Raw genomic sequence first — 12,844 nt, forward strand, 5'->3', positions numbered from 1 at the left:
TTCGTTTCTGTCTAGGTGCCACAGATGGGGCATATGTTATCCTCAATCATCCCCACGTTCAGAAGTTTTTTCTTTGTTTTCAGTCTGTCTTAGTACGCGAGCCACATTATGAATCGGCTCCTGGGTGTTGTAGCTCTATTCCACGTTGTGTTCGCCCACTCGACTTTAGCTTGAGTACCCATCAAATCTTTGTAGACTTCGGCTTTGGAGTAGTTGGGGCAGTTCATCCACTAGCATAGAGTCTCTTTTACTTTGCAGAGTTTTTTGATCACCCAGCTTGCAATAGCTGGGGTGTTAAAGAGGTCCCACCTGCCACCTTTCATATATATTCCATGTACCCACTTCACCCACAAGGAGTCTTGCTTTGTGCTAATGTGCCACGCAATTTTGCCAGCTACAGCAAGATTCCAGAAATAAAGGTTGCGCACTCCTAGGCCTCCTTCCTTTTTGGGCCTACACACTTTTTCCCATTTGACGTTCCCGGGCGCACTACTGTCTGTAACACCATGCCATAAATAGGAGCGACAAATATTGTTAATCTGGTGTAGGACTTTCTTGGGGAGTATGACAGTCTGGCTCCAATAGTTGGAGATACTCATGATTATAGAGTTGATAAGCTGGAGACGAGCTGTGTAGGAAAGTTACCTAGCATACCAAAACCTAATCTGGTTTGTCATCTCTTCCACTAGATATTCATAGTCTGCAATTGTGTACCGTTTAGAGGTGAGGGGCATCCCTATGTAGCGGACAGGAAGGTTTTCAGATGTGAACTCCAGGCTTTGAGCTGCTTGATTTCTAAACTCCTGATCAATCCCGGCAAGGTATATCCTTGATTTGGAGTTATTGGCGCATAGACCCGAACTTGCCGAAAAGGTTTCCACTCGTTGCTTAAGAATCATTATAGACTTCATATCCCCTTTGCAGAACAACATTAAGTCATCAGCAAAGACAAGGTGGTTGAGCTTCATTCTGAGGCATCGAGGGTGGAAGGAGAAGCCTTTGGTTTCCCTTGCTACTTTGAGAATCCTAGACATGTACTCCATTCCTATCATAAACAGGAGGGCGGACATGGGGTCCCCTTGTCTGACACCCCGTTTAGCTTTAAAGGATTCCATCGGCGAGCCATTAATCATCAAAGAGTACTGGGTGGAGGTTACACAAGACATAACGATTTTGATGTATCTACGTGGGAAGTTTAGCCTATCATCATGTCTTTAAGAAAATCCCAATTCAGAGTGTCATAAGCTTTGCGCAGGTCCATCTATAGGAGGCAGCAGGGCATGCAGTACTTTCTCCCATAGTGCTTCATTATATCCTGGCACAGCAGGATGTTGTGGAGGTTGTTGGGCCTTTCAACAAAAGACCTCTGATTGGGGCTGATAATGGAGCCAAGGACTAGCTTAAGCTTGCTGTAGATGAGCTTGGAAATGCAATTATATATAACATTGCAGCAGGAGATGGGACGGTAGTCTCTTGGACCAGTGGGATAATGGGTTTTGGGAATCAATGTGATTGCTGTGACATTCCATTACTTAGGGAGTGCCCCTGTAGCAATAAAGTTCTGGACAACCCCAATCACATTTGTTACGACAACCGGCCACGCTGATTTGTAGAAACCACAATTGAAGCCATCAATACTGGGTGCTTTGTCTTCAGGGATGCTCCAGGGTGCTTTCTTGATTTCATCAGGAGAGAAAGAGAGTGAAAGGATGTTGTGTTGACTCTCGGTGAGGATAGTACCCTGTTGGATAACATTCACATTGATAGGTCGTCTATCTTTGGTGTCGGTGCACAAGAGGTCCCTGTAATATGCTTGGAATACCTCTTGGATCTTGGATTGGTCAGTAGTGACCTCATCTCCTACATGGAGAACATTGATGGTATTTTCCCTATGCCTCTGTTTAATGGAGTGGTGGAAAAATTTTGTGTTCTCATCCCCTATTGTGAGCTAATTTATTTTTGCTTTCTGCTTAAGAGCTGAGTCCCTCTCTGACTTAGCTTTTTTGAGGGTATCTACCATAAAACATTCAACATTTATTAAGTGAAGGTTAGTTAGGTCAGAATGTACCTCCTCTTGGACTTTAAGGAGATTTATCTCTGCTTGGATCATCGCTGCTTGTTCATCTTTCTTAACCTTGCGCATACACAAGTTTTTGATGGATCTAAGGTTCTGTATAACCCTGAAGCAGATGAGACTTTGATTGTCGGAATTCCAGTGCTCCTGAATTGATCCAAGGAAGTCCTTCCGTTGGCCCCAGTGATTTAATAATTTGAAAGGCTTGGCTCTCCTGGGTTGTTTGAAGAATTGGACCAGCATGGGAGTATGTTCAAAGTCTCCTTCAGGTAGGAAGACAACTTTTGAGGTGGGGAAGGTGGCGTCCCATAGGTGGTTGCACATTACCCGGTCAATTTTGCTGAGCACTCTTGCTGCACCATTTTGTTTGTTAGTCTAGGTGAAGAATCTCCTTGTGCTCTTGAGATCATAGATCTCGCATATTTTCATACAACGCCTTAAGGGCTCAAGCTCATGATGGCGGGGCCCTTGTCCTAGTCTTTCATCCAAGTTGGCTATGCATTTGAAGTCCCCAATGACTAGCCACGGACCCATTATCTGTTGTTTGAGGTTTCATAGTTGGTCGAAAAGATCCTCTCTCCCCTTCTTATCACTTGCGTCATACACAAAGGAACATTGGAATTTCTCTCCAGCTAGAGGTGTTACTTCGATATGGATAACTTGGCTTCTACACCATTTAATGTCTACTTTGAGTTCATCACTTTTCCAAGCTACAATAATCCTTCCCCCCTTATGCCATGCCAAATTGTGGGTGAAGCACCGCGAGGGACATAATTTTTTGTAAAGGGCACCAAGTCCTTCTGCTTTACCTTCATCTCGAGGAGACCAAACAGGCTAATGTTATGACTGGATATGAATCTCGCCACCTCAATTTGTTTGCGAGCCTTGTTTAGTCCGCTCACATTCCATGTTAGGATGCTATTCATCATTATCAATGGGGTAAGTCTCCAGCGCTGTTATTGGTAATATCAGGATTTGAGCTTCCTCCTCGGTTGGCTCCAGTTTAAGAGCAACAAACGGATTGGGTGTTGTGACCTCGTCATGGTGTTTCCCCGGGCTATAAGATCTAGAGTGAGGTCTTATGTTGGAGGGGGTTTCAGGCCTTTCCGGGGTAGGCATTACAGTTGGTACCATGGAAGGGGGTTTCTGTTTCGCTACATATTGTTTCCGCACCACCTTTTGGAAACCTTCTTTGTCTTTTCATTGTCTATTGTTGGGTTTTACAGCCTTTCCACCAGCTATGCACTCATGTTTAGCATATCCCATCTTCTTACACTTCTTGCATAGATTAGGTTTCCTCGCATAATTCACTTTCTGATTGACTAGTTCTGTAACACCACCAGAATAGGTCGAACTCTTGAAAACACCTTATGAAAAACATGAACCAAAACCTACTCATGGGAGTGTTACCGCCACATCTATTTCTAATAAAATAAATGTAAGGCTTAACGACTAAGAAATAACTTAATGATTTTAAATGCATCAAAGGGTCTTACAACATAAGAGAAGACTGAAATGCAATCTATGTCTATATAAAATTTTAACAACTTAAAGTAAAATTTAAATTGAATTACGACTCTAATAAAGCTATGTTTCTAGGTGATCCTCACTCCACGATTCCCACGCAATCAATAACCTGCAAGAAAATAAAATTGAGTAACTTACAACATAAGGATGCAAGAAAAACAAGGGAAAACTCCCAAAATCAGAAAATTGAGTAATTCCAACTCCATCCCGTAAAACGATTAAGTTTGAAAAAATAGTTTAAGAAAATAAAATATAATTAAATTGAAAATAATTTTAGAAAATAATATATAGCTGAGTTTAAAAAAAACAATTTGAGAAAAAAATATATATAATATCACATAAACCAATTTATTAATTTGATATTTAATAATGACAAACACACAATCAATTTTTAATTTGAGGGAACGAGAACGCCAGTAGGCCGAGACTTTACCTTTATACCTACTTCATCAAGAGGTCGTCACCCCAAATAATTCAAGGCCAGCAGAGTAGTCTCAGGGAACCCTAGTGTGCACACCCCTTCTACTTGGATCGGAACAAATAGAAGGAAGACCAAACATCGTATCAAGTATCAGAAATAATAATACCTGTCGGCAGCTATACTAACCAAACAGGACAACCTGTTCATCACCCTTATACTTAGATCACAACAAATATAAGAGCTTCATTTCCCTCGTGTTACATCTCAGGAATATCTAACTAAAATCTCATTTTCCAAATCACCATTCTAATATCAATTGGTGGCAATAGGAATTAATATTATAAATATTTCTCCTTTAAATTCAATCGCATTTAAAAATCATTATTAAAATAACGATATAACTTTCATCAAAATAATAATATTATAAATATTTCTCTTTCAAATTAAACTGTATCTAATTTCGTTATTAATATAAATTTTATCAAAATAGTAATTATATATTCAGGTTTGACAAAAATAATAGTAAAATATAATTTGAGAATATATAAAACATAACATCATATAAAATAATGTCATATAAAATCATGCATCCTATTTAAACACATTAATTATCACTTAGCACATAATACTAACGGGATAGTCCTAATTAGATGGACATTGAGAATTACCTTGTCACACGATCCTAGACAACGTACACTCCTAATAATCTCTGTCTAGGAATCTGCTGTCTTTAATATCGAAATCTTGCGTTTTCTTGACTGAATTTTAAGCAAATGGGAGATGGAGGAAGTAGTTTGTAGGAGAAAAAAGAAGTATGAGTAATAATGTGAATGAATTAAGGGTAATTGGTTTAATTTATAATAGGTAAGTGAGGTTAGTTATAAGATTTAAAAGGAGAAGTGTGAAGTTATTTGTTAATAGGGAGTTATATATATATATATTTTTTTTTATAATTTCTAAAATTTATTTATTTATATATTATTATAATAATAATTATTATTATTTAAAAAAAACGGTTGTTACAATTTCATCCTTAACATTGATAAATTGAATTTCCTCAGGGCACTCTTCATTAGTGTTCAGCTCTACTAGTACCCTAGCAAATCTCAATCGGGTCTTTTGACTTGTAGCTTTGTCTAGTTTGATGACATTCCCAACTAGACCAACTATCTTCTTTAGACTATTTTCTCCCCAATATTATTATTATTATTATTATTATTATTATTATTATTATTATTATTTTCTTTTTTTTAATATTATTTTTATTTTATTATCATTATTATTATTTTTATTATTATTATTATTATTATTATTATTATTATTATTATTATTATTATTATTATTATTATTATTAATTTGATTATTGTTATTTTAAGTTCAGGGGTATTTTCGTCATTTCATTAATAAAGGGTGGCGATAAAATGAAAAGAATGATGTTGTTTAGCAACACCCAAAGGAAAACACAAGACATATGGGCTCGCCACTCACCATTAGATGAAAATTTGAAATCTTTAAGTCAAAAAATCAAAAAAATGAACTAAATAATCCAACTTTCAAACTTATTCCAAAAGTAAGCGTGAAATTCCCAAATCTGAGGTTTGGGGTTGTTCGCAGTTAGTCAAAAAAGACTAACTGCGAACAGCTATTTGACATGTTTTGACCTGTTCGCAGTTAGTCATGCTCCACTCACGCTTACTTTTGGTTTGGGCTCCACATGGTTTGCCTTGTCCTAACATTAAGAGAAAATTTGAAACCATTAAGCGTAAAAATAAAAAAAAATGAACAAAATAATCTAAGATTCAAAAATATTCTAAAAGTAAGCGTAAAAATCTCAAACTTGAGGTTTGGAGCTGTTCGCAGTTACTAACTGCGAACAGCCAAACAGGACAAAATAGTTGTTCGCAGTTACTAACTGCGAACAACTACTTTGTCTTGTTTGGCTATTCGCAGTTAGTAACTGCAAACATACCTGCTGCACAAAAACACGCATCAGTTTCTTTTTTTCCCTATTTCTCAAAACTTTACCTCCACACTCGACATTCTACCTCTAAAACCATTGATTCAATCCATCAATTCTTGCATTCCTCTTTCAATTTGCACTTCAAAATTAGTGTGGGATACTCTAGCTTGCTCAAAGGTAAACTTGTTTGTGTTTTTGGTGTATATGTAGTTTTTTAGGGTTATAATCAAATTTGCTTATTTTTTCAAATGTACGTTACTAGTTGTTAAATCAAGACTATTCTTAATCATCCATAAGTATTGAAGGTAATTTTTAATTGTTTTTATAACTTTATGTTGTTTTTTGAAGTAATGTTGTTGAATTAGTTGAATTCAATGTTGATAATATTATTAGAAATGAAGTAATATTATTAGTAATAATTTTTAGACCAAAAAAGATTATAATCAAATGAATATAATGTACTTCTTCAGCGTTCAAGTTAACATCGACTTTTGCCTTCTTTGAAGATGATCTATTTGAAGTGGTCGGTCTTTTTCTCTTGTTCCTTGCTTGCCTTTTAGACCCACCAGGAATGTCCTGCTGTTCTTTCGAGGATGACTCTTGAGCAGTTAATAAAGGTGTTGGGTAGATAATTCTCAAAGGCTTGGGTTGTTTCATTTTGGGTGTACGACTCTTGGTTCTCATGGTGATTTGATGAGTTGGTGGAGTGAAATTTTGCAGAAAATGTGAAAAAAGGAAGATGATTTTGGGATTCAGAGTTGATTGCGTTTGAGGATGAAGGGTTTAGGGCTTGGCGTGTGAGAGTGTATAAAATGAATGTGAGGGGACGTGTGTTTAGGTGATTCATGTTCCTTATTTAATTCGCGCATATGAACACAAAATGTGAAATGGAAACAGACGAATTTAGTGAAGAACTATGATGATTTAACTCCCGCTATTTTAATAGAAATTGCTGGGTAAATATATATATTAAATATTATGAAATTTTTTATGAGAATGAAAAATAAATGGAAATTTTATGCTACTATAATCTGATCAAATCAAACAAGCAATCATATGAGCATTCATAGTATATACTTTTAAATGGTGCGTACCTGATCCTTTCGATAATCGATTTTTCAATCAAGATTTTGTGGTTAATCGACCTTTTCAATTTTCATTCTGTCTTTAAGGATCACATATGTCACTCGATTCAATGCAGCTTGATCATGCCAAGTTCCAATCTCATTTTCTCATGTTGTTCCCTTGGAAGCGGTTTAGTCATGATATCTGCTATTTGCTCGTTATGTTTACATGCTTGACAATAATATTTTTATTTTCAACATTATCCTTAAGAAAATGATGCCTAATGTGTATGTGTTTTACTCTTGAATGATGCACTGGATCTTTAGATATGCATATGGCACTGGTATTATCACAATAAATAGGAACACATTCAAACTTAATACCAAAATCTCTTAGCTGCTGCTTTATTCATAGCATTTGGGAACAGCAAGCTGCTGCTGCTACGTATTCAGCTTCGGCAGTGGATAATGTAACAGTGTTTTGTTTCTTGAAACTCCATGAAACTAAACATGAGCCAAGGAATTGTACCATACCTGATGTACTTTTTCTATTAACTAGATCACCTGCATAATCTGCATCACTAAAACCTTTCAAATCATAAACATCACTTTTAGGATAAAATAAGGATAAGTTGTCTGTTCCCTTCAAATATCTTAGAATTCGTTTAACTGCAGTGAGATGTGATTCTTTAGGATTGGATTGAAATCTAGCACATAAACCTACACTAAAAGCAATATCGGGTCTACTAGCAGTTAGATATAATAAAGAGCCAATCATGCCTCTATACATAGTTTGATCAACATTTGTTCCATTTGGGTCTTCATCTAATCTAACATATGTAGCCATAGGTGTGTTGTTGGTTTTAGCATTATTCAAGCCATATTTCTTGAGAAGTTCTTTTATATATTTTTGTTGGTGAATAAAGATACCATTAGCAGTTTGTTTAATTTGCAAACCAAGAAAGAAATTTAATTCTCCCATCATGCTCATTTCAAATTCAGTGCTCATAAGGTTGGCAAATTCTTTACACAACAGTTCATTGGTGGCTCCAAAGATAATATCATCAACATATATTTGAACAACTAAAATATCCGAACCTCTATTCTTAAAGAATAAGGTTTTGTCAATTTTGCCTCTTACAAAGTCATTTTGAATCAAAAACTTTGATAGTCTTTCATACCATTGCCTAGGAGCTTGTTTTAAGCTATAAAGAGTTTTATCAAGCTTGTAGACATGATCGAGACAAGAGGTATTTTCAAAGCCTGAGGGTTGTTCAACAAAAACTTCTTCATCAAGAAAACCATTTAAGAAAGCACATTTCACATCCATTTGATACAATTTAAAGTTCATGAATGCAGCAAAAGAAATTAAGATTCTTATAGCCTCTAACCTTGCTACCGGAGCAAATGTCTCGTTATAATCAATACCTTCTTGTTGATTGTATCCTTTGACCTCGAGCCTTGCTTTGTTTCTAACAATTATTCCATGCTCATCTAGTTTATTCCGAAATATCCATTTCAAACCAATTACCTTTTTGTGTTTCGGTTTGGGTTCCAAGTGCCAAACTTTATTTCTTTCAAATTCATTTAATTCGTCTTGCATGGCCACGATCCATTCAGAATCCTTTAGAGCTTCTTCGTGATTTTTGGGTTCAAGTGATGATAGGAACGCAAAATGTGCACAAAAGTTTCTCAGTTGGGATCTGGTTTGTGTTCCCTTATTCATATCACTTATAATCAGATCAAGAGGATGATAACTTTGATATTTCCAAGGTTTGGGCACAAATTCTCTTGAGGGAACAGTAGCATGTCCTGGCTCAACAGCTTGATTGGCATTTTGTTCAGCTACTGGATCATTTTGCTCATCTGCGGGAACAGCTGAATTAGGAACAGTTTGCTGGTCCAGTTGTGCTGGCAGTTCCTGGACTTGGTCAGTTTCTTCTTCGCCTTCTTGTATTGGCTGTTCACCTGCTGTTCCTTGATCTTGTACTTTAACTTCTTCATCCTGTTCACTTGTTGAAAAGTTAGTTTCGTCAAAAATTATGTGAATAGATTCCTCCACGCACATTGTTCTCTTATTATAAACTCAATAAGCTTTGCTATGTGAAGAATAACTGAGAAATATTGCTTCATCACTTCTTTCATCAAATTTACCTATATTTCGTTTTCCATTTACATGAACAAAGCATTTTCATCCAAACACACGAAAATAGGAAATATTTGGTTTAACACCTTTAAGCAATTCATAGGGTGTTTTAGAAGTGATTGGTCTTATTAATACACGATTCAAAGTATAGCATGCAGTATTGACGGCCTCGGCCCAAAAATTTCTAGTTAGACCACTAGCAATCAACATAGTCCTAGCCATTTCTTCTAGGGTTCTATTTTTCCTTTCTACTACTCCATTTTGTTGTGGGGTTCTAGGAGCGGAAAAATTGTGATTTATACCATGTTTATTACAATTATTCATAAAGTTTGAATTCTCAAATTCTTTGCCATGATCTGATCTTATGTGAACAATTAGATTATTGGTAGATTTTTGTATTTTGTTAGCAAAAGAGACAAAATTAAAAGCTTCATCTTTACTAACTAAAAATAAAATCCAAGTAAATCTACTGTAATCATCAACAATAACAAACACATATCTTTTGCCACTCCGGCTTTGTGTTCTCATAGGTCCACGTAGATCCATATGTAATAATTCAAGTGGTTTAGTGGTGGTCACAATATTCTTTGATTTAAAAGATGACCTCACTTGTTTTCCATTGGCACAAGGATCACAAATTTCATCCTTAAGGAATTTTATAGCTGGTAGTCCTCTAACTAGGTCTTTTGATCTTAATGTATTAATCAATGTATAACTAGCATGACCTAGACGCTTATGCCAAAGAAGTGGGTCGTCTTCTACAATACTTAGACACGTTAGATTGGTCTTGGGAACAGTGTCCAGGTCCACTACATAAGTGTTCCCTTTTCTAATTCCCTCAAGAACGATGTCTCCTGTGTCATTCCTAGAAATAATGCACTTTTCAGAAGTAAAGTTTACAGAGTTACCTTTATCATAAGATTGAGAGATGCTAAGTAAGTTATGTTTCAAATTCTCGACTAAAAATACATTATCAATGGCATGGGAACATGACCTTCCAACCTTTCTTTTGGCGATTATCTCACCCTTCATATTGTCACCGAAGGTTACTGTTCTCCCATCATAGGCTTCAAGTGAGAGAAATTTAGATTTGTCACCAGTCATATGCTTGGAACACCCACTGTCGAGATACCATGAGCTGTTCCCCCTCACTTGGACCTGAAAGAAATCAATGGTTAGTTACAAGAACCCAGACTTTCTTAGGTTCCTTGTCGATTTTGCATGAATCATTTTTCTTAATTTGAATGTTATCGACATAGTTTCTGTTGGAGACAGTATACTGTTCCTTTTTGGTGCACTGGTCCTTCAAATGACCAGTTCCTCCACAGAAGGAACAGAATCTGTCACTAGGAAGATCAACATAAGCTTTCTTCTTCTTGTTATTCTTAAAGTAATTTAGGCCTTTTGAATTTTTACTTTTGGCATCTTGAATCCATTTGGGAGTATTTTTGATTTCCCTTTTTCTCTTGAATTTAATTCAAGCTTATCATCATTGTTACGGTTGGATTCTAGATTCAACTTTAAATTTTGAAAATCATTGCACAAATCTTTAGTAGATGCATCATTCAATTCTTTATTCAAGCCTAATAATTTGTATTGCGACAACTCAATATTAAGAATAACACTTTCCTTTTTAATTCTTTCCATATTTTCCTTTAGAATTGTGTTTTGATCCAACAAACCGAAAAATCTGTTTTGGACATCGTATCTAAAGGTGTTTATATAGGACTATAGGAGACATGGTCTTTGCTTACCTTGAGTTCCTTTTCTAATTGGAGACACTTAACATTGAAATTTTCAAGTTTAGCTTGTGTCTCCTTTAGCAACTCTATTAATTTATTTTTACTCAATTTGGATGGATGGACAGAAAATGAGTTAGAAGAACATACCTACTTTATGGCAAGGGCATTAATTTCCATCTTCTGAAAATCTTCTTTTTCAAATTCGGTTATGGGTTTGGAACAATTTCATGATTGGAGTTAGTAGTGATTACCTCAAAGTCTCCAATTTTGATGACTCTCCAAACTTGATAATTTTCCGCTTTGATGAAGATCTCCATCCTATTCTTCCAATAAATGTAGAATTTTCCATCAAACATGGGTGGTCTTTGAGTAGAATATCCTTCTTCCATTCGCTCGTTCATAATTGACATTTTTGGGAACACCAGGATTCTGCCCTCAGGTTTTCCTGATCTACTGGGAACAGGGCTCTGATACCAATTGTAGACTCAATTAGGAACGGGAACAGCAACAAGAGGGGGGTGAATTGTTGTTGTTACTAGTTTAAGCGTTTTTGCCCTGTTTTTGCGGAATTGAATAAAATAAATAAAGCTTAAACTTAGAGCGAAATAATTAAAAGAGACAAACGATTTTTACGTGGAAACCTTCTGGGCCTAAACAGAAGGAAAAACCACGACCCCTCGGGATTTCTAAATTCTCCACTATGTTTAAGGCAACTCGTTACAATTACATTAAACATCTTACTTCACTCGAAGCGCATCAACTAGGCCAACTCTTCTCTCTCAAATTGCTTCACTCAAAGCAACAAACTTAGCTTCAATAAAAGCTAAACTCCACACTAGCTTCACTCAAAGCTATTCTCTTCTCTAGCTTCACTAGAAGCTTTCTAATTCCCCCTAGACTCACCCAAGTCTAGTTACAAAGATTCTCTCAAAAACCCTTACAAAAGGATTAAAATTCTCTAAAATAAAATCAATAAGTTGCACAAGAAAATAGTATAAATTAATTGGAATTTTTAAAACAAAATTTTCTTGTAAAAATTCTCCCAAAATTACGTATGATTTAATGGCTCATACTAAGGCAAGTTTTGAAGAATAACTGAGTCCACTATTTATAAAGCTAAAATCGCTAAGAAAATAGAATAATCCAATCCATTATTCCTTTATCAAAAAGATAATGGGAGTAATGTGGATTAAACTACCAAACAGTTTCACAAACAGCAGTTCCTGTTCCAGTACTAACTGCTGGAACGTTTTTGCCATTTATAGAAACGGTTATACTTAATAAAAATAGACATGATAACCTATTATCTAAGATAAAGACCGGTTAAAAATAATAGCTAAGACCTATTCAACAACAGCTATTTCTATTTTTAGCAAATCCATTATTTACTAAATATAGATCCTAAAATAAAGGATCTTTATTTAGAGACTCACACGTAAAGTAATTTTTAGAAAACTTTTTGCCAATTAATTATAATAATTAATAAATGAAACAAATTAATTTAATTAATACATCAACTAAAAATAATAATTAAAATAATAACCAGAATTTTCAGTGGACGTAAGCTGACTCCAATTCAGGAACAGTGCGCTGTCTCCAATTTCCAGTTTTGTTAGAACATCCAACTTAGGAACAGTAGACCTGCTGTCTCCATTTTACATCCCAAGCGATATACTTCTTCTAACATCTTTCGGATCCTTTTGACACGTACATTTCCATGAACTAAGCCATAGGTACTATCAACGATCACCATTTCAATCGGATATCGACCTGCACACAATCTCTAAAAACATATTTGTTTAAATGTATTCATCATCAAAACTCAAGAGGTCCAACAATGATGTTGATTTTCTTTGTATTAATGTAGAAAATGACATCATTTCGCGTGACTATAGTATGTTTTTGGAATG

General features: G+C 35.6%; 1 protein-coding gene across 1 annotated transcript; it reads right to left on the reverse strand.

Moving 5' to 3' along the window:
* Positions 1 to 641: 641 nt before the first annotated feature.
* LOC130810841 (uncharacterized) lies at positions 642 to 1,043 on the reverse strand. The gene has a single exon (XM_057676966.1). The coding sequence runs from the start codon at positions 1,041 to 1,043 to the stop codon at positions 642 to 644; it is 402 nt and encodes a 133-aa protein (XP_057532949.1).
* Positions 1,044 to 12,844: the final 11,801 nt, after the last annotated feature.

This window comes from Amaranthus tricolor, chromosome 4 (genome assembly GCF_026212465.1).
Source record: "Amaranthus tricolor cultivar Red isolate AtriRed21 chromosome 4, ASM2621246v1, whole genome shotgun sequence".
In the NCBI taxonomy this organism is placed as follows: Eukaryota; Viridiplantae; Streptophyta; class Magnoliopsida; order Caryophyllales; family Amaranthaceae; genus Amaranthus; species Amaranthus tricolor.

Excerpts from the sequence above, each read along its gene's own strand:
- LOC130810841 (XM_057676966.1), bottom strand. The coding sequence starts at position 1,043 with ATGGAGTACATGTCTAGGATTCTCAAAGTAGCAAGGGAAACCAAAGGC.